The 26,398-nt window shown below is 41.3% G+C and overlaps 2 protein-coding genes across 5 annotated transcripts in view; both read left to right on the top strand.

Annotated features, from left to right (window-relative positions):
• The first annotated feature begins 321 nt into the window (after positions 1–321).
• NDUFV2 (NADH:ubiquinone oxidoreductase core subunit V2) lies at positions 322–14,317 on the top strand. Its single transcript, XM_005515910.3, has 8 exons — positions 322–493; positions 1,847–1,912; positions 7,617–7,679; positions 7,765–7,881; positions 9,499–9,667; positions 12,007–12,116; positions 13,150–13,226; positions 14,162–14,317. Exons 1-8 carry the CDS (start codon positions 452–454, stop codon positions 14,253–14,255), a joined length of 738 nt encoding a protein of 245 aa, XP_005515967.1. The 5' UTR covers positions 322–451; the 3' UTR covers positions 14,256–14,317.
• Positions 14,318–20,240: 5,923 nt separating this feature from the next.
• Positions 20,241–26,398, top strand: part of ANKRD12 (ankyrin repeat domain 12) — a 65,249-nt gene continuing 59,091 nt past the window's right edge. For 3 of the 4 annotated variants that reach the window (XM_065053137.1, XM_065053136.1, XM_065053135.1), the window contains exon 1: positions 20,242–20,460. The gene's annotated coding sequence lies outside the window, so the exon portion shown is untranslated. Of the gene's footprint in view, positions 20,461–26,398 lie in introns of all 4 variants that reach the window. The other variant, XR_010470443.1, reaches the window with a different exon arrangement.

Genomic DNA, 26,398 nt, shown 5'->3' with positions numbered 1-26,398 from the left:
AAGGGGCACAGACTGAAGCACAGGAAGTTCCATCTGAATATGAGGAAAAACTTCTTTACTTTGACGGTGCCAGAGCGCTGGAACAGGCTGCCCAGAGAGGTTGTGGAGTCTCCTTCCCTGGAGACATTCAAAACCCGCCTGGACACATTCCTGTGCAATCTGGTCTGGGTGAACCTGCTGTAGTAGGTGGGTTGGACTAGATGATCTCCAGAGGTCCCTTCCAACCTCAAACATTCTGTGATTCTGTGAGGAAAGACACCGACCACCCAACGCCAACGACCAACCTCCAACGGCCGCCGCGCGACTGCACGCTCCTGGCTCGCGGGAGCGCGCGCGCAGCCGGGCGTCGGCGACGCATGCGCGGGGCCGGTCTCCTTGGCGCCGCGCGGAGGGCGAGCGCAGGCCTCAAGGAGAGGGGATCGCGGGGCTTGTTGCCTCTGTGGCCGCCGTCATGTTCTTGTGTGCTTCCCTGCGGGCTGCGGCCGCACGCTCGGTAAGGGGGAGGCTGCTCCCGCGACACGTATATCCCCGCTGGCCGGGGCAGCGCGGCCGCTCGGCTGGAGGAGGCCGCGGAGAGGGAGGGAGGCCGCCGCGGGGAGCGGGGTGGAAGGTCGGTGCTGCTCGACACGGGAAGCGGCCTCGGGGAAGAGAGGCCCGGTACAGCCGCTGGAAGGGCGTCTGTGCCGGGTGTCTCTGACCCTCGGGGCCTGCCCGGATTACCTGACCGGCTGTGGAGCTGCACTGCCTGCGTCAAGTGAAAAAGGCTCCAGCAGTAGCTGCTTGGTGCTTATTGTGCGTTACTGGGAAGCTTCCCAAGTGGAAATAATATTTCTGGTTTGCCCACGTATGTAAGACTAACTATTGGAAGAAAACCCCTTAGTTTGTTTTTTTCAGTCCCGAGTCAGCTTTTCACACTAATTGAAATCCTCTAGGCCAGCACAAAAGAGGCATCTTGTCCTGTTTCTTCTTAAAGTCTGAAACAAGTTTCGGTTCTTGGAAACAGTACAATATCTTTAGATAGAATAAAAGCTATTCATCTAAAGTGCTTGTTTTGGTAGGAGACTGCCTCTTACAGTTAGAAACCTGAAGCTTATGATGTGGTCCCTTCAGAACTAAAGCTGTATGTGTGCTATATTTACTTAGCATTTAATATGGTATATACCATATATATCATCTTCATTTCTAAGTTCCTTTCAGCATTGTCTGCAGAATTTCAGTTGTATTTGCATGTTCTTCTTACGCTTTTTAGCCTTTTGTCTGAATTTTACATGTGTGGTTCTTTGAGGGCACTCAGATTGTTGTCATGGTAGTGCAGTTCATTTGATGTGGTTCGTGTCAGTTGATAAAGACAGTGGACTCCTGGAGAAGGTGGCACTTGGGAATGGTCTGCAGTACACAGAGTTATCATTGCATCCTGGAGTTAATTTTGGCTTCTGACAAATAGTGGCAGGAGATGAATTGCTTCCCTGGCTGTTGCTTTCAGAGGAGCCAGTAGTGGAGAGCAAAGAGGAAATGGGTGCATAGCACATGATTGGAATTTTTTTCATTAAATATTTGATGAAAATTTGTATTCAAGGCAGATTAAGCTGTGGCAAAGTATTACTTGTTTGAAGTTACATCTTTTAAGTTCTACATTGTCTGAAATGGTCAAGGTGAGTTAAGAAATGTGCTTTCCTAATAGTACAGGAGAGCCTTTTAATATTCTTCTCTTGACTTAATTCAAATTATTAGTGATGATGTTAGAATTAATGGCTTACAATTAGAGTAGAAATTAAGCTGGTTCTGAAAGCAGTCTTTAGCAGTTATGTAAATTATTAACTATTAATACTATCTGTTTTCTTTGTAGATAAGACAAATCCGATCTTTACATAGAACAGCAGTGTGCAATTCCAGTGGAGGAGCCTTATTTGTGGTAAGTAATTTCTGCCTCACTGGAAGGGAGATGTGTAAGAGAGTTTGCCGTATACTTTTTTAACCTGCCTAAAATATTCTGAGGGGCAGAAGTTGATATAGAAGCTTGCTTGTTTTACAAAGAAGTGGGTTTTTTTCAGTAGAATTTTTTTATTCAAGTGGTGATGGATTATCAAAAGGTTTTAAATTAGTTTTTGGCCTCATGTTTCTTACATAGTGAAAAATCTTGTTTATTAACAGTAACAGTGATTTTAGCAGAATTTGTGTGTGTTTGCAGGTGAGACTGTTTAAACTTATTTCATTATAAAACAGATCTTGTTTCTTTTTTTATCGGAGTTATTGAGTTTGCAATTGAAGCTCATGAAACTTTTTGCATGTGCAATTTCTTGATTTCTAAAATTTGCCGCAGAATTACTCTTAGGTCTGGGTCTTGCCCTGTTCACTACCAGCAGTTCTTGTTCATGTTATGTCATACAGCATGATGCATAATGATTCATAATTAAGGCCATTAGACATTATCATATGTACAAATAGTAATAGTGATTGCAAAAAAATAAAAAGCCCTCAAATTTAAATGTGTTATGCATATATGTTGTCTGTCTACCTCTAAATAGAATCCGAAGCATCTCAGAGAGGTGTATTCTGCTCCATTCAGGGCTTTACCTCGTCTGTAATTTGACAGCTGAATAATTTGGCATTTTTCCAACATTTAGTAGAAACCAGCACTTTAAAATTGACCATTTTGTTGAAAGCAGGTGCTCAGGGTTTTTTGACAGATTTTTTTGTTATTGTCTTTCTGCAGCTGTCTCTACAGCTTTCCTTATAAGATGAAGTTACTAGGATTACTGTACATGCTTTATATACTTTTCCAGAAACCTGACCAAGTATTGATGATTTATGGAGTGAGAGCTGATATTCAAGCGATAGAGGAAGCAGCATAGGCTGAGAACTTAGGAAACTTCAAGTGCAGTTTGAGGTTGGTGAAGGCAGGCAAAAGGTGTCTGGCATCGTAGTGGATGTTGGTGTCTGGCATCGTAGTGGATGTTGGTGTCTGGCATATGAAGCTAGATAGCTTTGTAAACTCCCCATTTTTTGAGATTTATGTAACTGCTCGAATTATTTGCTGGAGGCAGTACCCTGAAAATAGAGAAAGGGAAGTAGAAAAGAAAAACTGTGATATCTAGCTGGTTTATTTAATAGCATCATTCACTCCTCTTTGTTTTATTCCACAACAGAATTTTTGCTAGCAGAGCATAGGAAGTTGTTTGTTTGGGGGGTTGTTTTATGGTTGGCTGTGTTTTTTTAAAAACAGGGTAATATTTGTTGTTCTTTCCATAGCCTTTTTTTTTCATAGAAGATAGATAGATGTTATTGTGTGTGTAATTGTTTGCTGTGACTGCAACTAAAAACCTTCAGAGCAAAATCAGAAAATGGGACTTTTTTCCCTATATATCTCTATGGAAAAAAAGCAACATTTAAAAAAAAATCTTAGTCTACTGGAAAATTACAAGAAATGGTGTCAAAGGTTGTTAAACACTGCTTGTGAAGGAATAGTAAGCTTACCTGGGAGTAACTTTAGCTTACTTTTTAGATGTCAGTTTATACACGAGTGTCTTGGTTTTGTTTTGCAAATCATATTGATGCTTCTTGTTGCACTTGCCATATAGAAAATCTGTATGTGAGGAGGGAGGTGCATATGGTGTATTTGTTTTGTAAAAGCAGGGGACGTGCTGGCAGGGGACTTAGTTATCTTGAATCTAGGATTAAAGGCAGTACTGATTTGCATGCCCTTGTATCCATTTGCAAATTTTTTTCATGCAAGTTTTTCTTTACATGTTATCAGAAACATACAGAAACAAGAGAACTTATACTGGAACTGTTTCTCTTCTGAAACAGCCAAGAAGATATTTTCTCTCAACCATTAAACTAAATTTGGTGCCATCACAGGCAGCTACATCACACTTCCAGAAAGAGTATATCAAGTTTGAAACTAGGTAGGTAGTTTGCTGGTAGTAACGTTAAGAGAGCTGCTCCAGTGTATCATTTCTGATTGCTAGGGAAGGCCAGATTTCAACAGTATTTTACGATAGTTACCCTTCTTTCTTTATACATGCCCTTTCAATCTCTGACTTTTACCTGTCTTTAGCATCTTTAGTAGCTAAAACTTAACTCCTTTATTTTTTAGTTTTCAACACATGGACTGAGATTCCTTAAGACATCAACTGCCATGATGTGGGCTTTGTTATAGGGCTGCACAGGGGTTCAGTACAGGTTAGATAATTGCTATATTGTAGTTTTAGCTACTTGAGAAGGTGGTCAGTGAAATATTTGGGTCTGAGAGCACTTCTACCATTCTTAATTTAAGAGAGATTTGCATCTTGAGTTGTGCTGGAATAGTGAATGTAGGGTATTTTCTCCTTGGATGAGAAGTAATAAATTTATTTTAATTGCTGATTCAATATGGACTCTTAACACATTCTTGCTTTAAACATCTTTTCCCCTGCAGGCCACACAGTTCTCTCATTTTGGTTTAGAGTGTTTTGGACTGGTGTTTACCACAGGGCATATAGGTCAAGTTTCAGGCCAATTTTTTGCAGTATACATGAAAGCTAAATTATTCTAGTTATTCTGTTGTGATTCTTGAGTGCTCTTTAAGAATTCTCTGTGTCAAGAAAGATTATTAGATCATGGAAAATGAATAATAAAATGGCCTAGATTGGTGTAGCAAAAAAGAATGTGAGATGACCATTTGGCAGCCTTAGTGCCTTCCTTGGGAGAGTACCATCATCTGTGGGGACAGCATGGCTTGGATATGCCTTCACAGGGCAGTTGTTCATGCTTTAAATAGGTTAGGCTGAATGCTATGCATGGAATAAAAACATACTGTGTAAGACATCAGGAAATTGGGGAGCACGAGAAAGGAATTGGGGAAGAAAAAAGCATGAACAGAGTTTGACCTTGCTTTTCAACAACTTGCTGTAGTTGGTACAGCTGTAATTATTTGTACTTAATTTGTGTGTGGAGGAAGCCTTAATATATTTGGTTTCTTTTTATGAGCATTTCCTATATGAGGAAAGACTGAGACAGCTGGGATTGTTAGAGAAGGCTGGGAGAGGGGGGATCTTATCAACGTCTATAAATACCTGAAGGGAGGGTACAAAGAGGACAGATCCAGGCTCTCTTCAGTGGTGCCCACTGACAGGACCAGAGGGAATGGCCTCAGAGAGCATCAGGAAACACTTTTTTTTTTTTTTAAACTGTGAGGGTGGCACAGATCGCCCAGAGAGGTTGTGGGGTCTCCTTCCTTGGAAATATTCAGAAGAAGCCATCTGGATGTGGTCCTGGGCAACCACAAGCAGGGTGGCCCTGCTTGACCATGAGGGTTCAGCCCAGATGACCTCTAGAGGTCCTTTGCGACCTCAACAACCACTCTGTGATTTAACATAGTATTCCTTCCAATTCGGATGCAAATCAGCTCGTGTAAGTCTCAGATACACGGTGCATCATCAGACAGATGGGAGACTAAGGGGCATGTGATTGACAAATTCCTAACAGCTCAGTAGACCTAGAACCTTGTAAGCCTTCAATGAAAACTATCAAACTCTCCACAGCACAGAATTAGATGAGGCCCATTTAGCAAAATGAAAAGCAAAAAAAGGTGACATGATCTTATGCTGTAGCTTTTACAATTGTGGAGACTTGCTGCACAGAACAGACTGGCAAGCTGTAGCTTCAGATATGAAGTCTTTATTATTCCTCTTCACATTCAGGATATTTAAGGATATCAGTTTAGAGATGGTACACTGGAAAGAACAGCTGTTCTATACAAAGAGGGAGATTTTAATAAATCAAATATTATTATTTGCAAAAGAAATTGAGATCAAGTAAAATTTTAACTGTATCAAATAGCTATGGAAGGCAAAATAGCAGCCTGAAATGAAACAGGCATGCAGATTTGAGAAGGAAGAGTTAAGTTTTGAAAATAATTATAATGAGTCATGGATTTGATCTGAGCAGCTAAGATGTAGAATGGGTCTGTAAGGGGAAAAAAATAAAATATGTTTCTAATCAGTTTTCCGTCTATCAGCCTCTTTTTGAGAACTTGCATTTAAATTGGTTGAAAACCCTCACCAACGCTACATATGACGAGTCAAATCCTTTATGTGGAAGTGTCAGTCTAAAATAGTGGCAATTGTGTTCTTAAAAGCTGTTTTATGTTATCTTGTAGACCACAATAAGCAATAAATTAATACTTAACCAGTTCCCTTTGAGCACACTAGTATGTTATTATCTTTCTGTAATTGCTGTTATTAGCTGAAAGTCATCCTTGGTGGCGAAGTATATACTGACTGTAGTTTTATATTTGACTTGGAACTGTGGTAGGGTGCATGCTCTCAAATAGATGGTGACACTAGTATTGTCTGCTCCAGGATATGGACAGTATAACCAAAGCAAATCTGTCGCTAGATCAACAAATGTAATTGAAGTACTTGGCCATTTGATATTTCCATATTAAAATTTCTAAATCCAGGAATAGCTATGGACCATGCATATTTTAAGTTCTGCACTGATGACAGTCTTCCAGTTGCAAGTATCTTGCAATGTTAAGATTTTTCATTAAGTCCCTCTCTGGTTAATACAAGTGCACTGTGGAAGCTGCAAAATCACCCTAGATTACTTGAAAATATGATCAAAGCCAAAGTCAGTGAAGTGGGTTTCTTTCTGCTAAATATACTTTTAAGTTTTATTATTATCTGGTTGTGGATTACTTTTAACATCAAGTCTAAAGTATACCTTGCATTTTTCCCCAAACTTTCCATTTAATTTGAAACTCTCTCAATTTGGTAACTGTTTGAAGTTTGGATTGAAATTTAGCTATGAGTATTGTAAGGATACCATAATGAGCTGCTTGGAGATAACTGAAAATTTTGTGCAGGGAATTTTTCTGGTGGATAAGGATTTTTGTCAGATCTAAGATTTTATTATAGGAAAATGTCACTTCAAGACTTCCAAATTTGTATTTTCTGAAAACAGAAGAACTAATTTCAGTTTCAGGGTTCCCTAAAATACCACCTTAACTATATGACAGGAATACCTTATTTTGAAAATATTAACACAATACTCTGCTTCTTCCATTCTAATTTGGAATTGTATCTAAAAATGTTGAAATCCATTACAAATCAAAAGAATATGTAAAAATGGGTTAATGTGTGTTTGAATGTGCAAAATTGAGTTGTATAGGAAGCTTCCTGATGAATTTTAAAATTTAGATGGTCAGTGTCTCATGAGAAGAGAAAAAAATGGGCTGTTGTGTTCATCCCTTGTTGTTTATTAAGGTATTAACCAGACGACTCTTAACCTACCTGTGATGAGTCTGAATGTAATTGCCAAACTGTATTAACATGTTAAAAAATGCATATTATGATAACACCATATTCCTCAATAATTTTTTTCATTAGGAAATAATAGGAAAAAGGAATTATTTTTAGAGTGATGAAATAATTATCAATATTTTTGTAACATTCCCAGAGATATTTACTTATTTATGACTGAGTACTATGAAATTTTTATCTGGAGTATATCTGTTTTATTCAAGCAACTCAGCTCTAACAGTCTAATGCAAAGATGTTTTACAACAGTAAATCTGTCCTGAATAATTCCCTGACAACCCTATTTTTACATGTTTTCTTTTTCTTTTCCTTAAGCACAGAGATAGTCCTGAAAATAATCCAGATACTCCATTTGAGTTCACGCCTGAAAACCAGAAGGTATGCAGAAAAAAAAAAAAGTTAAATACACAGACTTCGTGTTTAGATCAGTACTGATTTATTTTTCCTCTTTCCCTTCAAAAAGCGAATAGAAGCCATTGTAAACAGCTACCCGGGGGGCCACAAGTCTGCAGCTGTCATGGCAGTACTAGACTTGGCCCAACGACAGCATGGATGGTTGCCCATATCAGCTATGAACAAGGTATTTAGTACTTGATTATCTTTCAAGCATAATTTTCGGTTTTCTTTAAATATCTTATCAGAATATTAGCATTTATTTATCACAGTACTAACATGGAAATTTACATGTGGCACAGAAATGTGAGAATTCATTGTGAGACTACATTTTAAAAAATAAAAGGGAAACCTGATGCAGAAAACCCAAGGCTCTGTTGTTTACATAGTATTAGTCTATTTCTAGAAACTACGGATAGTCCGAAACAAAAAATTACGTGAGCCCTATTTAGATAGACTTTTTTTCCCAGAACCATCCTGGAAGTAGGAACGGAACTCGAAGGATTTTGTTTGCTGCTGAATTTGAGGAAAGAAAAAAAGATAACGATGGTGGGGTTTCTCTTCTCTCGGATTAGTGGCAGTACACACACTACCGGGATTGTACTTAATCTCTAGGCCTGTAAAGATTTCTGCAAAGCAGCATTAGTGTAGTATCTGTCATGAGTATTTTATAATGCCTCACAGCAAGTGTCCGGAAGACTTAACAAATTATTTATTAAAATTGTTTCAAAATAAGCAAGCAAGCATCTACACTGCTCTGAAGTGATAGTTTGCATGATAATAATCAAGTAACAAGAAATAAAAAATTCTAATTTCTGTTCATATGAATAAATCTTATCTTATTTTGTGTTACAGTGTGTCATATCATCAGTTTTAATGTGGAAAAGGTTTAAATTCAATTAAGATATGCTAAGTGAGGTTTGTGAGTGTTACAGAAATTACTAAAGGAGTTAAGTGTACCTCTAGGGAAGGGCAAATTTCATCTGCTCCTGTTTCTACACTGTAGTATAAAGCTTCAAATTCCCAGTAATACTTAACAGGAAATATATTTTTGTTACATCTGTATTATATTTAAAATGATCTTAAGATTTTTAAGTGAACAAATATTTTCCGTGGTTTGTTATTTGCCTGCTATAGAGACTGGAACATAAAACACTTTTGCTTTTAAAAACAGAGTCAGTTCTCAACCTGAGCAGTTGGCCAGGGTTCCAGGTTAATGAGGTCAGGGATACTTGCATCAGAAGTATCCCTGGAGATAGTGCTTTGCTCCCTATTTATTAGCTGTGACGCCAGTCTGCAGATGTAGCCCTAGTGTGTCACAGAACCTGAGACAGACCTGCTGTATCTGAATTAGGTGAGTGTAGTACTAGCCTGTAAGTATTCCCTTACCAAAAGGCATATGTGGGTTAGCGTGGGCAGATTTGTCCAAGTTGGTTCATTCATGCAGCAAAAGAGCAGAAGTGCAGTATGAGCTGGAGCTGACAATGGAAGCTGAAACCCATCTGACTCCTCACATCTGCTTGTGTGTGATGCTACATGCTGAAGGGAAACTGACTTGAGCTTCTCACTGTGCTTATCTGTGGCTTAGTGGATTTTGTGCTCGAGCAGGGTGACTCCAGTCAGAGTAACTCAGGTGTCTTTCTTTTCTTGGCACTTGAATACCGTTGTGCTTTGATACCCATCCCCTCCCTCTTAATTATCCCTTACTGCAGAGGACAGGTGACTTTACTGAAACGGTTTCTTAAAGGCCTTTACTGGTGCCCTGTGAGAATTCAATGTAGTGTCTGTTTTCCCTTTGTTACAGGTTGCTGAAATTTTAGAAATGCCTCCCATGAGAGTGTATGAAGTAGCAACCTTCTATACAATGTATAATCGCAAACCTGTTGGGAAATACCATATTCAGGTCTGCACTACCACGCCTTGCATGCTGCGAGACTCTGACAGTATTTTAGAAGCCATTAAGAAGAAACTTGGTATGACACAAATTTGTAACACACTTTTGTAATTTTTTAACCTTTGTTTAATGGTACTGGAGGTAAATTTTTTCTTATGGTGGGGACAGAGTGATAGTATTGAAAATATAGAGTGAAATCATTGGAGAACAGGCACTAAACACTTCAGATTTCAGATGTGGCATTTATTCGTTATTTTTAAAGATTTCAGTACAGTAGAGCAGAAAAGGCCAAGGTCTGGAGTGGCATTTACTAGTCTTAAAGTGGTTTTAAACACAGTTTGCCTGGAAATGCAATATTCTAATATGACCCTTGCACTAAGAAAGTCAGTCATTTCCCATGTATAGGAGAGGACTCTGAATGCTATGGCACTTTTTTATACACCAAATAAGATTTTTAAGGTATATGCTATATGAAAGTTTGGGTTGGTTGGGGGGGTGGGGTTGGTGTTTTATTGGGTTGTTTTGTTTTACTGAAGGTAATGGAATCATAGAATGGTTTGGGTTGGAAGAGACCTTAAAGATCATCTAGTCCAACTTCCCTGCCATGGGCAGGAACACCTTCCACTAGACCAGGTTGCTCAAAGCCCCATCCAGCCTGGTCTTGAACACTCCCAGGTATGGGGCATCCACAGCTTTTCTGGGCAACCTGTTGCAGTGTCCCATGACCGTCACAGTGAAGAATTTCTTCCTTATATCTAATCTAAATCTACCCTCTTTCAGTTTAAAAGTCACCTCTCATCCTATCACTATGCTACTTGATAAGGAGTCCCCATCTTTCCTGTAGGCCCCCTTTGATTACTGGAAGGCTGCCATAAGGTCTCCCTGGAGCCTTCTCCTCTCCAGGCTGAACAACCCCAACTCTCAGCCTGTCTGCACAGGGGAGGTGCTGCAGCTCGTGGTTACCTTCATGGCTCTCCTCCGGACCCATTTGAGCAGGTCCATGTCTTTCTTACACTAGGGGTGCCAGAGCTGGACACAGGACTCCAGGTGAGATCTCACCAGAGCAGAGTAGATGGGCAGAATCATCTCCCTGGACCTGCTGGTCACGCTTCTTTTGATGCAGCCTAGGATACTGTTGGCTTTCTGGGCTGCAAGCACACGTTGCCGGCTCATGTCCAATCTCTTGTCCACCAGTGCCCCCAAGTCCTTCTCCACAGGGCTGCTCTCAATCCCTTCATCCCCCAACCTGTATTGATACTGGGGGTTGACCTGACCTAGGTGTAGGACCTTTCACTTGGCCTCGTTGAACTTCGTGAGGTTTGCATGTGCCCATCTTTCTAGCCTGGTAAGGTCCCTCTTAATGGCAAACATGATGTTAACATAATTTATAACTTAGGAATTCTTCATGGAAAAAGTCAATTGGAGAGTGCTGCATTGTATGAAATGTAAGGAAATGTGGGTGGTTTTTTCCTCTCCTTGTTGGGTGGTTATGGGAGGGAGATAAGATCCACTACTAACTTCTTGTCCCTGTCTATGAAATTGCAAGCTGGACTAACATTTCCTAAGAACCACTGTGATAAGAGCTGCAGAACAAAATTTCATAAATTCTGTTGTCTGGAAAAGGCATATTTATATGGAATTTGCCTTAGCTTGATTTTAATTGAAACTCTTAGCTTGAGAAATCAAAGCATTAAGGATGATTGTGTAGCTCTTACTGAGATGGAAGCCTTACTTAGACTTCTATTAATTTTTCCGCCTTTTAGTAACTATGGAGGAAAATGGTGCTTCTGCATTCTTCCTTCCATGGAATATTTTGTAGAGATGAAATTGATATGTTTCTTTGGGTAACCTGCCCTCTGGGGAAGGTCTGTATCTGTATCACTAGAACAATAATGTGGTGTGGAAGCTAAGTATGGGAAATAAGCCTTTGGAAATAAGCCTTCAGGAAATAAGCCTTTGTGTTAAACTCAGAAGTTAGTTGTGGATTTGTAGCTACCTGTTAATGCTTGGATCTTGGTTAATTTGGGAATTCATTATTCAACACTGTCTATTAATGCATTCCGTGTCAGCACATGAAAGCTATGTTTTCCCTATTTTTCCATTCTGTTGTATCGATTACTAAAAATGTTCTTGAGTAGAGCCATTCAGTTTCTTTGAATTGTCAGTTCATGGTTACTTTTCAATAAATCATACCTGTAAACCTGTAAATGATGTCTCAAAAACATATCAAAAGACTGACTTCACAGTTTATTAGAAACTTTCGTTTAACGGAAACATTTTGGATTAAGAGGATTTAATTATGCAAATGTTTTTAAGGCCACAATACAAGTAGTGAGAAGACTATGGAGTACTTAGACTCATGCTTTATTAATTTTGTTTAAAAACCATTGCTGACAGTAATACTTTTTATTGGTTTAGGTATAAAAGTTGGAGAAACAACACCTGATAAACTCTTCACGCTGATAGAAGTGGAATGTTTAGGTGCTTGTGTAAATGCACCGATGGTACAAATAAATGACAATTACTATGTAAGTATTATATTCCCTTTTAAAATATTACTTTGCTGGGTTAACTGTATTTTCACTTGTTTCAGGTTCTGAAGTTTTGGTCAGTTACTTCAAATTCCTAGTGGCAGGGATGCCTTATAACCAAGAGGACCGGTGTCAAACTCATTTTCACTGGAGGCCACATCAGTTTCATGGTTGCCTTCAATTTATAGTCCTAAAATTAAATTTGGCCCTTTGAAGGCAACCGTGAGGCTGGTGTTGCCCCCGGTGAAAATGAGCTTGACACCCCGACCCAGAGCATCTTTTAGTTTCTTGGCTTCTTTGTGAAGCAATTCATCTGTATCACAGTGTATCAGTGTATTTTTCCTTTTGGTTACTGTCTTGATTTATACAAGTGGAGTAATGTATTTTTGCAATAGTGGTCTGTCCATAAATCTGGAATTTTAACATGGGTATTATTTGAGCTTTTAGAAACACTTTAAAGCAGTCTGCTGGAAAATATGGACTGATTTAACCCTATTTTTAAACTTTCAGACTTCTGAATTATCCCTCACTTTTGGATGCCATCAGAACAATGGAATTGTTCTTTTAAAAGCTTTTAAAGCTTTTAAAAAAATAAAGAAATATTTTTTGTTATCACAGCTGGATTAATTTTTAAGAACTGTTCTCTTGAACTGTACCCATATTTTTTGTCACAGCTGACACCATTTTACAGTATGTGCAATGGCATGCGTATAGTGGGTAGGCAGAGATCCAACTCACTAATATACCAAAGAAGCTGAAAACACAAACACATCTTATAGATGACCTGTGTGAACATTTAGTTTTAACATAAATTCTGTAACTATATGTAAAACAAAATGACAGTAGGCTTTTTAATCTTCCTAATTCTTTAAACCAGTATGTGTGTTAATGGACAGGATCAACATTACCTCCGCTAGGATCACACCTAAGAGAGCCACTAATCTGATGAATTTTGAGTGCTGCAATTAGCACAGTTGCTGACTCTCTGTTTTGCCAATGATGTTTTTGTTTTGTTTTGTTTTTTTAACAGGAAGATTTGACACCCAAAGATATTGAAGAGATAATTGATGAGCTAAAGGCTGGCAAGGTTCCCAAACCTGGCCCAAGGTATGTTTTGTGTGTGTAACACTTGCCAGATATTTGGAGGCTGATCCTTTTAAGAAACTAAATTCCCATTCCAGTGATTTGAGTTCACAGCCTACAGCGAGAAAGCATTAATTAATTTACTGAACAGAATGGCATGTATCCATTGCCTTTCCATGTATTCAAAGCCAGAAAGAATTGGAAAGAACTGAGAATTTTCATGTTCTTGTTGACTGACCAGAGCAGCATGAAATGTGAAAACACCAATTCTGATTTGCCTTAGTACCTAGTAGGGGAATTATATAACCTTTTGGATTTATTTTTTTTTGTCTAGATAGTGTGAATCAACAGTTGTCTGCTGGTTGTGGTGTGGTGTTTTTTGTTTTGTCTTATATTTTTTTTTAAATTACTGATAACTATAAAGATCACAAGTTTGTGAAAGAGTTATTATTTCTAAACTTTACTTATCTATTATTTCCCATTGTTCTTTGTTAGCCAAACTACACGTTTGTGTGAATGGAGGAATTAATTTTATTTGGGTGTTACCTATTTCTGTTGTTTCTGTAATGACATTTTTGAATACAAGAACAACAATCTTAAAACAATTACAGTTTCCAAACAGAAGGAAGCATTTTAACAAAAATATGACAGATACAAGTGAATACTGCCTTTGGTATTAGTGGGAACAACATCACTTTTGTCTGGACAACCTATAAATAAAAAAGAAAACTATTGGTCCTGTCTTTCAGTTATGAAACTCTTTGTCCCTACTTGAATTTCAAATCTGTTTGATGTAAGAGTAGCATCAAACACTTCTGAAGGATGAACAGAAAGAATGAAAGAAAAAGTGGCTTTAATCAGATTTAAATCAGATTCATATTTATCTTATATCCAGTGATGAAACAGTATCTGAGGTTATAAAAATACCAGCAATGAATAAAACTGCTTTCATTTTTCAGGAGTGGACGTTTTTCTTGTGAGCCAGCTGGTGGCCTTACTTCTCTGACTGAACCACCCAAAGGACCAGGTTTTGGAATTCAAGCTGGCCTCTAAGGATTTTTGTAATATAACATGAACTGCCTGAAAATAATAAAATAACTTTAATCTCAGTAAAATTATGTACATTTTAGTATTTTTTTTAATGAAGAAAGCATCAGCAGTTAAGAGTATCTAACTTACCATGGTTTTAACTACTACAAAGCATGATCATAATTCTAGATTATAAGGGAAGTGTTTCTGTAGACTGTAAAGTGACTCACTGAAAGAATCCACTTATTGCTGAGAGGTGAAAGTTGCATCTTTTGATCTGTCATTTGAAAATTCTTTCAACATTTTCTGAGGTTCTTTGAAGAAGCAACAAAACTGACTGAATTACAAGTCTGGCAAATGCACAGTCTGATGGAACTTCATCACATTACTTTTAATTGCTATTTAAAAATAAAAAACCACAGCAAAGGTGATCCAAGCTGTGTTGCGTAAAAAAAAAATCTGGTAGGTTCAGTAAGAAGTGCTCCTTCTTGAGTTTTGTTCTTACTACCAGTCAGTGACCAGGAAAAAATGTGACAGTTCTCTTTTTATTGTGTTACCAAAAAAAACCCACCAACCAAAAAAACAGAAAACCACGACAGAAAACAAACCAACAAAGAACACCCTAAAAAACCCAACACACACACACACAAGAAAAATAGCATTAGTCCTCTAGGAAAAGAATGAACAGCAACAAGAAACTGCTTCCTGTATAAATTTATTCAATACAGCCAAGGTATGCGTTTGGGTGAAGACATAGTATATAAGAACAGTTTAATACATGGCTAAGTGTAATATATGAAACTAGTTATTTGATTCACAGACCCCTCTTTGACCTTACTGCTGCATATCAGTGGCTTTTAAGAACTAATCTGTGTGAAATTGAGGTATTTCCCCCAATATAAAAAAAGTTGAAGATTATTTAAAAAAAATATTTACTGCATATTGACACTTACTACATATGCTTGTATAATGTAGCATATATTTTATAAATATACACATATATACATTTCAGTATAAATTCAGAAATGTGAACATGTCAGTCACCTGAGACAGCATTCTGTCTGCCTCTGCTGAAATCTGCCATGGAGCTTTGATTATTATTACAATTAATGTGATAGATGGAGCTTAATGGTATTGTTTAGATCTTATTCTATATTATATTTATTTTGTTTTGCTATTCTGATTAGCAGTACTTCCCTAAACTGTCCTCCTTCTTGTGGGTCAAATTTTGTATCTGCAGATTTTCCTACATAATATCATATAGTATGTGTGTGCCCCACCTTTATTTTAGTAGATTCTCTGAAGTTCCTTGATGTACTGTTAAACTAATAGTGTTACTGTTAGTAAGTTCTGAAAGCAAAATATATATGCATATCATTTTTATGTAAAACTCACTATCCCTTCTACATTACATAATACAACCCTACAATAATCATTACAAATGGACAAGTAAATTTGATAAATAAATACAAATAATGAGTGAAACAGTTAACCAATAAGCATGACAATTGTGTAACTGTGTTGAAGGGAAACACAGTTTTAGAGCTGCCACGTTTGAAACTTTCAAGTGCACAAAAACAAAGCTCTAGCATGCCAGACTCCTCCCATTCATAAAGCTGGACAGGAGACTTGGCAACCTTCTCCTGCTTTTCTTCCCTATTCATTCCATCCCTACAAGAAAATCTTGATGTCTGTCTCATGACCAGAACAGGGACCCCAGTTTGCCATTTAACAAATGATACCATGTTAGTGGTGTTCCATGGACAAATATGTCATTTTGATACACCACCTAACTGCCTGCCAATCACTTGACTAGAAAAAGGTAACTTACATTATCCTTATTGCGTGGTACAAGTCTGGTATGCCACTGTTGAAAATTAAATTCAATATTGTAGGGCAGCTATAGGATTGTGAAATATTTGAAGAGAAACAAGTGAATAACCATTACTCTTCTCTCATCTTACCCACTTCATCAATTATATGAGGCTTTATGGTTCTGATTTCTACATCAAAAATGTTTGGCAATCATTGTACCAAGATTAAAAAAAAAAAAAAAAAAAAGACATCTTGTGTTATTTCAGGTTTTGTTGAAATTTGAACATTTCTGATTTCAAGTACCTCAACTAGAAATACACATTCTGCAATTATTTTACATGTATATAATAATACAAAATTATTTCCACAGTGCTAATTTATGTAGGACTGTAAAGAGGATTAACAAGGTGATCATTATGGAAGAGTTCTACAATAGTGTAAGAATTAATATATCTAAGTCCTCTTTTCTATTCTTTCTATTCTTTTATAGCTGCAGGTGATACTAGCAGTAAAAGCACAGGGTATTGAATATTTTAGGTAACAAATATTAAAACAAATATAAAAAATAAAAAAAAAATTCCATTATTCTCAATCCTCAATAGCAGAGGGTTACTAATAGTAATTCTGGGCAGCTGACTCTAATCTGTCAAACAATTCTGCAGTTTCTACTGGTTAATATGTTGGACTGTTAAGAGTACTGTATGGTGAGTTAAATGAAAAATGAGTTTACTACTACTACACCAATGAGGAGTTAACTCCTTAAACTGGCAACACAGCACTAACATAACTGAATCTGTGTTTTCAGTGGTCTTGTTTGCCCTTCTTGAAGGAGGGAAAAATGCAAGAATTCACATGCTATACTCTCCAAATGTAGAAGTGGAAGTAAAAAAAAAAAAAAAAGGTACAAGAACACCCTTTAACTGGAGAGGGAAAAAAAACAAAGACTACATAGAGAAGATTTTAACAAAAACAGAAACAGTCCAGGGAATGGAAATGAGATTTAGGATGTGGAAGCAGAGGACACTCAAAGAATCCACTGCACTCTAAGACAGTGGGTGGTGGTGGTTCTTTGTATCTCTGAGTGAGACCATCCACCCAATTCCTTATCCACCAAGTGGTCCATCTGCCAACTCCATGTCTCTCCAATTTAGATACAAGGATGTTGTGCAGGACAGTGTCAAATGCTTTGTACAAGTCCAAGTAGACTGTCAGTTGCTCTTCCTTTATCCACCAACACTGTAACCCCACCAGAGAAGGCCACCAAATTTGTCAAACAGGATTTGCCCTTAGTGAAGCCATACTGGCTATCACCGACCATCTCCTTATTTACTATGTGCCTTAGCATAGTTTCCAGGAGGATCCACTCCTGTGTTCTGTCATTAAATAAGGAGAGGCAATGAAATTCAGTTCCGCCAGTGCAGTTTGTTAGCTGGGCTCGCTGGCTGACCTGTCAATTACCTACCTGACTTTAGGGTATGTGCTTTCACCACTGTGAGATTTTGCAAGTTCTTAGGATAAGAACTTTTAGAATTCTTTTAGATTTTTGTACTGTAGTCAGAGATTTTTTCAATCATTGTTATTAGGTTGTATTCAGCAATAACACAGTTCGAACAGATGCTGTGCACATTTGTCTTAAAACCAGTAGTTCACATAGCCAATAACACAAGATGTATCACTACAGAGGGCAACTGAAGGGAAGTACTGCACACACCGACATAGTGCAGCTACAAAGGCATTTTGCAGCTGTGCTCTATGTAAAAGGGAAGGGCTTCTGGAGACTAGGGGAAGTAACTAATGTAGGGGTAGCAATTAGGAATTGACTGATGCTTTTTATCAGTGCAAACACTGGTTCTTAAAGGCTGAAGGAAGCATATTTTTTAGTTACTGATAGATAATTATCAGTTATCAAATCTTAGTATCTGGTGCAGAAGATACTGCTCATGAGGCTCTTTCCCCATCATCTCAGCTGCTGGTTGTGAACACCTACCAACACACACAGAAATCCTGGAATAGCACACTAGTGGTGCTGATGCACAAGGATCAGAATGCTGTATAGCACCACTGTATGACACCTGTAGCCTGTCATTTTTTAAAAGGTGAATCATCTGTATCTTCCCTGTATAGTGCTGTGAGAAGACAAAAACATTCTGCCTTGGGAAAGCAGTTCTTGCTCCACTTATGCTGGCAGTCAGTAGCCTCTCTACTCTTCAATCTGCTTGCCACCTCAAGTGATGGGCTCTGTAATCAACCTGACATAAAAGAACATGAAGTGAATGCAACTCCCTTTGTTAGTGGTCGGGGTGCTGCCATCCTTGCTGCTGGCCAGCTGAAAATACACTGAAGGTATGCTAATAGAATCAAATGAAAATTAAGATAGTTGCTTTACAATGCAAATGATCTGTACCAGCATTCGTACAGTAAGATTTTGAAAGCAAATGAAAGAAGTCTGGCTAAAGAGTAAGCTGTTGCAGCATGGCAACACTTGAGATTTGCGATGCCATTCTCTAGCCATGCTGGAACATGATGGGTGGAGATCAGAATACAGGAGAAATCCACACAACAGATGGCCTTTATCAAAGCAATCTTTCAATTCTAAACAATTCATATTTCTCACTTGCATAGTAAATATTAAGGAATTTGTAATTTCTACACAACAGATGAAAGTAAGTCAGTAGCAGACTAAGCATGGCAATTAAGACTACATCAAATGGAAGGGCTTTGTTTAGCTGCCTTCTCAAAATACTACACTAGACAGCCCAGCTATCTTCAGCACCTTCCAGAAGCAATCTGGAGAGTATTATTTGAGAACCCACGAGTACAGACTCACACAGAATTCTTTATGTCTTACAACATTGTACTTTAATAAGCAGATGCAAAACCTTTCAAAAGTCCAGGTGAATGACCCGTTTTTTAAGGCTGCAACTAAAATCAACGTCAGCCTACTTCTGTAACCCCTTCTGATGCGTTTTTACTACGTATGGTTTATTGGCGCAAGAAAGACACCCCAAAAACATTGTGGCTTTTGTTTTGAGAAGTGGAAGCGGGCTCAAGCTCCAAACAACAGGCTGTGCCCTTCTGCGAGGCAGGGAGGGGCGCATATCCCCCCTTCCCTCCTCAAGGTCCTGCAGCTCTTTGCCTGCACCCGCCGGGATGTGATGCGCCAGGACGGAGGGTGCGGCCGGGAACGCTGCCTAAGCGAGGCGCGGCAGTAAGCCATGACCAGGCCGGCGGCTTCGGCCTCCCACAGCCGCTCTACGCGGGTGCCCTAAAGGCCCCACCCGGGCTCTCCGGCACCGCGCCACACGCACCTGCGTCCAGGGCCTTCTCCCAGAAGCTACAGGCCCTTTAACCGCAGCCTGCCGGTACGCAGCGCTCCTCTCATCCCCTCTGCGGGTGCGTACTCAAGAGTAACAAAACGGCCCCTCCGCGGCCGCCGGCGCCCGCTCCGCTCCCCAGCGCACCCGCCTCATTGGGATGCGCGGCCACCACCGGGCTGCGCCCGCCGCGCACGCGCACTGCGCCGGTGGTTAAAACTCACTGCGCCATCGCCACCGGAAAACCGCTCCCCGGTGGAGGGAGCTGCCGCCACGGGCGCGACTGCAGGAGGTGGGGGGAAGCATTGCGCCGGTGGCTCTAGGTGGTTCGCGTCCCGCGGAGACTCGAAGCCTCTCGTCCCTTCGCCCTGTCCCTGCCTCGCAGGCCAAACGGGCTGTCAGCCGGGCCACCGCCATTTCCAGAAAGTTCCAGTGGCCGCCGCCAAAAGCGCGTCCGTGCCGGCGCGTGCGCACTGCTCGCGTCCTCCCGTCGCCACCCTCACGCCCCCCCGTTTCCGCCCCTGGCACTCTGCGAACCCGTTATTCCTCGTCCCCTGCGTGCGCAGGTGGAGGAGCTGCTCCGCACGCACCGCAGCGAGGAGCCCGCCCTAGCACGGGCCGCCCGTGCCCTTCTGCCTTGGGCCGGTGAACGGAGCGGGGCGGTGACGTTGCCCCCCCCCGCCTTTCCCTCCCCAACCGCCGCCCGAGCGCTGTAACGTTCCCGGCAGCGCCTGCCCGCCCGCGTCCCGTGCCCTGTGTGGGGCCACGTGGGCGGGGCGCGGCCAATGGGAGCTCCGCGCAGCTCTACTCCAGCAGCGACGTTGGGGAAGGGGGGGTGGCGGAAGGGGGAGGGGAGCGGCACAGGGACAGAGGGAGGGAGGGAGGGCGAGAGGGGGCGGGGGACGGGTGTTTTCAAACCCGACAGCCACAGCGGCCGCAGCCGGGGCTGAGCCCGAACCCGAGCTCCCTCGGCGCCGCCGGTGACGGCGGGTGGCACCCGCTCTCCGATAGGATCCCCGCGGCCGCGCCGCCACAGAGAGAAGAGGGGGGGAAGCGGCGGGAGGAGGAGGACGCGTCCCGTCGCCAGCTCCCGGGAGAAGGTAAGGACTGGGGCGCACCTCCTCACCGCTTCCCGGTACGCAGTGGGGACCCCCGGTCCTACTCGCCGCCGCGGTGCCCGTGGGGTGCCGCCCTCTGTCTCTGAGCGGTGGGCAGCGGGGCGTCCGGGGAGCCCTCAGCGGGTTCCCGCCTCGGGGGGTGTAACCGCTGCCCTGCCCTCCCGGGCAGCGGGCACCGCGCCTTCCTCGCCGAGCCCGATGTGGCAGCTGGCCTGTCCCCACGCAGGGCAGCGCGGGGGGCACGGCGGCGGGCAGCGGCTCTCCGCTGTCAGCGGCTCTCCGCTGTCAGCCTGTCAACGCCGCGGAGGGAGCCATGGCCGCCGCTGTCACCGTCTGGCGGCCGCGCCTCTCGCCCGCCTAGCCCAGCCCCTGCCCCGCCGTCCAGCGGGGGACCCGCTTGCGGCCGGGGGACAGCGGCGGGTGCAGGCGACCGGAGCGGTGGTTCCCGCCGGGGGCAGGGCCGGGGCTCTGGGGAGGGAGGGGGCGGCGGGGGCTGCACGGGCGGCCGGGGCGCGGGTGCTGAGCGCGGCATGGCGGTGTACACACACATGCATACACACGCATACACACACACGCATACACACACACACACCCGCCCCGCCTTCGTTTCGGGAATTTCGGCGGCTCCCTGCGCCCTGGGGAATTGCTCCGCCGATTCTGGCCGTGCCGCCCCGGCGGGGTAGGTTGCCCTCGTCAGATCGAGAGCCTGGGCGAGCGGGTGAGGCGTTTGTGGCGCCTTCCGTTCCATGCTGAAGGGTGCTCCGTGGTTTTGCAGAATAGTGCGTTCGGTTGCCTGGTCTGGCAGCGCAAACAGCCGCCGCTGAGGTGGAGCACAAGAACTCGCACAGCACAGGTGACAGCAGGCAACAAAGGAAGGACAAGAAATGAGAGAATGCCAGGCTCAGTTGCACAGTTCTTCATGCTAGTTTTAGCCTGACTCTCTAGGTACCATTGCTAACATTCAGTCTTTTTTTTTTTTTTTTTTTTATTAAAGACAGGGTATCACAGTATCACAGTATCTTTGGGATTGGAAGGGACCTCAAAAGATCATCTAGTCCAGTCTTCCTGCTGGAGCAGGAATGCTTAAGTGAGGTCACACAGGAACATGTCCAGGCTGATTTTGAATGTCTCCAGAGAAGGAGACTCCACAACCTCCCTGGGCAGGCTGTTCCAGTGCTCTGTCACCCTTACTGAGAAGAAGTTTTTTCTCAAATTTAAGTGGAACCTCTTGTGTTCCAGCTTGATCCCATTACCCCTTGTCCTATCATTGTTTGCCACCGAGAAGAGCCTGGCTCCATCCTCATGGCACTCACCCTTTATATATTTATAAACATTAATAAGGTCCCCCCTTAGTCTCCGTTTCTCCAAACTAAAGAGACCCAGCTCCCTCAGCCTTTCTTCATAAAGGACGTGCTCCACTCCCTTAATCATCTTTGTTGCCCTATGCTGGACCCTCTCCAGCAGTTCCCTGTCCTTCTGGAACTGAGGGGCCCAGAACTGGACTCAATGTTCCAGATGTGGTCTCACCAGGGCGGAGTAGAGGGGAAGGAGGACCTCTCTCGATCTACTAACCACCCCCCTTCTAATACACCCCAGGATGCCATTGGCCTTCCTGGCCACAAGGGCACAGTGCTGGCTCATGGTCATCCTGTTGTCCACCAGGAACCCCAGGTCCCTTTCCTCTACACTGCTCTCTAATATGTAATTTCCCAACCTATACTGGAACCTGGGGTTGTTCCTGCCCAGATGCAGGACTCTACACTTTCCCTTGTTAAATTTCATTAGGTTATTCCCCACCCAACTCTCCAGCCTGTCCACGTCTCGCTGAATGGCAGCACAGCCTTCTGGCGTGTCAGCCACTCCTCCCAGCTTAGTGTCATCAGCAAACTTGCTGATAGTACACTCAATTCCCTTGTCCAAATCATTAATGAATATATTGAATAATATTGGCCCCAGTACTGTAGCTAGTAAGAAACAAAAGGTTGGGTTGTTTTGTTTTGTTTTTTTTTTTTAATTTAAACCTTCAAATAAAATGAATAGTTTAATATTGGTGTTAGCAGCTAGAGGTCTTGTGGAAATTGCCTGAACGCTGCCACTGTGTCCTATGCCTTTCTTCTGTGGGCCATGAGATGTGGAGGAAAATCTGAATTTCATACCTCTGAATTTTAAGTTAGTTTATGGGATAAAGCAGCTCTTTTAATGAAGACAAGTGTGTAAGTTGTGATGCTTGTAGGAACAAAAAGCTATCAGACAGATGTGGAACAGTCCAAATGTACTTATGTTCCAGGAAAAAAACTGTTTAATCTTGGAACACTAGGAAAGGGTGAGATCATCAAGTCTATAAGAAATTGTTAGCATTTATTAATATAATTCACTGGTTTTGACATGTGGTTATTTGAAGGTGAGGGGTGCATCTACTCGAGTTTTGAAGCAGCAAGACTTTGGGTGTTTTTCAGTTTTCAAGTTGATGGCAGCTTGATTGTCCTCACATCTTAGTTACTTCGAGTAGGGATGTGGTGAGCTACTTACAGGTGGTATGCAGCTGCAAAAAGCTGAGCATGCTGTGCTTTCTGGCCTTCTTCCACTGTAGTCCTTTGCTATAGTTCAGTAAGCACTAGTCCCTTCAGTAGCAGATCTTCAAATGATGTGAGATGTCAGGGCATTTCACCTGTTCTTATTATTTGAGGATATTGGGTGGCGCTTCCTTTTCTTCATTCGTTAGATGATGGAAACTCACACTCTCAGATACCCTTGTGACTTGATCAGCTGGGGACTTTAATCTCACCTTGGGTGAATTCAGTAGTTTTATGTGCAAGCTTGAGAAACTGTCTATTCAACTAAAATTGCAGGGTTTGAGGTATAGCAGAATACTTCAGTGGGAAGCTAATGGTAAGCCCATTGACTGACTGAGTCTTTTTTTTTTTTTCCATCTTTAATACTTCTGTTTGCCTGTGTGTGTCTTGTAAGCTAAAATGACAAGGAGTGCCAGTGTTTTTCTCAGCACCCAAAGGACTATGGTGACATTCTTGTGGTCATGTCAGTTTTTTGGTATACAGTATGTTGAGTCTCCTTTCTGATTTCCTGGCTTTTCTCTAGTAATGACTGGGTACAGGCAATTGATCAAAGTGCCTTTGATACTTTCACAAAGGTGACAGCTCCATATTTCAGATATAAGGATCTCTGCCTTTCCATTGCCATCTCTTCGTGTTTTCTTCTCCCACCCGGGGATTATTCAAAATTATTTGTGAATTCTGAGTACTATAGACAGCAAAGCTTAGGACAGATCTTTCGTAAGAAAGCAAGCTCTGTGCAACAAACATCAGTTCATTTACGGTTTCTTCCAGCAGGCTTGCACAATAGGTAACTTCTTTGAGGAAAAGGTCTTTTAATAAGCAGGCTGAATGAGTGCTTGTATGAGACTTCAGTGTTTGGCATTAGTTGTAGCACTGCTATGTTACTACTTACCTTAGGATCAAAAGCATATACTGAAAATTGAATACCTGTGTTTAGTAAATTAGAAGTTGTCAGTCATAGTCTTTGAAACATTAAGTGTCTTTTTGAATTGCTACAAAACCCATGAATTGTTGCATCTTTAACTTAAGTAGATGGAAAAGTCCTGGGTATCCTTTTAGTGGAAATATGGGCATGTAGAAATGACTGAGCTTCAACTTCTTCTTCTTTACCATGTGTGGATGATCTTTGGCTGATGAAATTGTCTAGAAGACTAGTGCAATTGGTCCTCTTTAAAATTGGAAAAAACTATTGATCACAAAATAGATAATGATTAACCTGCTACCACACTGTTAATATACATGCTCAGAACAACTTACTTTTGATATTTTTTTGATCTTACCTTAAGAAGAGGTGGGCTGGGCATGAATTTTTGGTGTTTCTTCTCTTCTATGTTCTATTGCAGATGGAGTAGTAAAATTGTTGATTGGTCATTTAGTCTCTAAATCAAACTATTTTTAAACTACATCATTAGACTCTACTTAGACTCTAGCAACAGATGGTATGAAATAAATATTAGCGCAAACTCTGTCTTGCATTTTGTGTTATGACACTGAATAGTTTTATTAACAGAATAACAGAAGTCAGAGCTGTGCTAACGTCTTTATATTTTTTCATACCAGTTCATTATTATTGCAGAACCTAGAGAAGACTTAGGAATTTCCTCCATAAGCTTATGGAGCCATACTTTGTATCTTACCTGTGCAGTTGAAGACCTTTATTGCCACCTTGCATAAAACCTAAATATTTATTTAAAGAGAGACTTGAAGCTCTTGAGAGTATGAACATGACTTTGCATTGGCTTATTTTGGGTTAGCTCCCTGGATCTGACAAAGCATCCTTGTATCTGCTGCTACTGCATTTTTCTTTAGCAGGGAACAAAGGAGTAAACTCTCCTCAGTTTCATGGCTTCTACTCAGTGCTTTAGGTAAGTGATAGTGTTATGAGAGGACTGGTTTCACACTGATTTATGCTAAGAAAAGCCATTAGCAATGTTAGAGGCACACTTAGAAACAAAAAAGTAAAAATGCAAGCTGAGGAAGACTTGATATTCTCTGCTCCTGTAATGTACTTTCTACTTGCCAGTAGCCTGATGGAGATGGAGAGTATTGGAATGACTCTCTTCTTGTCTTATGTCTTGCATTCGTAAGACTGGAAAACATCAGAGGTAGAAAGTACTTTTTTGCCCTCCCTGACCTTCAGAGTGTATTAATTGCAACAGAAACCACTTCACACTTCCAGGAGTATTGTTGTGGTAGAAATCTTAGAAAGTTCCATTGCTTGATGATGGCAGAAGTGAGCTTAGTAATGTGAAGACATTTCCTATAGTTTCCCTTCTCTTTCAAAGCTTTTCTATTAGTCCTACTTGATAGATGTCTGGCTTTTCAGACCTTTCAAGCTCTGGTAGATAGATAGCTTCCTTAGCCAGTTTGTGAAAACACCTTCCTCTTGCTTATGTTCGCTTTGAGATTGTGTGCAACAAGGAACACTGAGAGAAATCAACTTTCTGTGATGCTCTACACTGTTCAGCAACCTACTAATCTGGGTTCTTAATGAATAAAAGGAAAATGGAAAGTTCATTTTGTGATATTCTCTTTCTAGAGTGGGTAATGCTAATTCATTCATGCAGTGACTTCAAGAAGGGACAGGTGTCTTGACAACCATATCACCTTTTAGAAAGGAATTAAAAAACATTGTCTTTTGTCTTGAAAATAGCTGGTTTTTTGCTATCCAGTCTCTTCAGTTCTCCAGATGACATAGTAAAACGTTGATGAAGGTTAATTGCAGTACTCACTGTAGTTTTACAGCTCTAAATAGTTATACTTGTATGCAAACAGTATTCTGGTTATTCTCTTTTCTCTGTTTCTACTCCATCTGTTCCCTCACTATCTCTTTTCCCCCAAAGAGAAATTATTTCCGTAAGGGAACTGGCATATGATTTTTTTTTTTCTGTTACTTTTGTGATATGTGGTGATGGCCAAGAGGTGGCAATAAAGACCACTGGATATTTTGCATGTCTTAACAATTTTGCCAGAACAAAAAACCTCTATTATCCAGGTGGGGACCTGTAAGTAAGTGAGTGAGACGCTCCCTTTTCCCCTGCATCTGCTGCTTTAGGTCTTAGAAACAGTAGCACTCAGCACGCTGTTTTACCCGTGCTGAATCCTGCTAAAGTTGAAGAACTGGGAGTAGGTGTTGACGGTGGTTCTGCTTTTAGCCTGTGAAGGGCCTTCATGTGTTTTTAGGTTATGTTCCTTCTGGCAGTGCTGCAGATAAGTTGTGGGTTTTCTTGTTTTTAGATTTGCAAATTGTCATTAGCTTATGAAGATTTAAATAGAAATTACTGAGGTGCTAGTAATAATGTATAGAGTTGATTTGAAACCTTTTGTCTTGCAAATCTTTAGTAGGT

Source organism: Columba livia, chromosome 2 (genome assembly GCF_036013475.1).
Source record: "Columba livia isolate bColLiv1 breed racing homer chromosome 2, bColLiv1.pat.W.v2, whole genome shotgun sequence".
Classification (NCBI taxonomy): domain Eukaryota; kingdom Metazoa; phylum Chordata; class Aves; order Columbiformes; family Columbidae; genus Columba; species Columba livia.
The sequence above is the reverse complement of the archived record's forward strand: the minus strand, read 5'-3'. Positions and strand labels throughout refer to the sequence as shown.

Coding starts and splice junctions, on each gene's coding strand:
- NDUFV2 (XM_005515910.3), top strand. CDS start 452: ATGTTCTTGTGTGCTTCCCTGCGGGCTGCGGCCGCACGCTCG. Junction 494..1,846: donor GGGCTGCGGCCGCACGCTCG/GTAAGGGGGAGG, acceptor TTTTCTTTGTAG/ATAAGACAAATCCGATCTTT. Junction 13,227..14,161: donor GTTCCCAAACCTGGCCCAAG/GTATGTTTTGTG, acceptor TTCATTTTTCAG/GAGTGGACGTTTTTCTTGTG.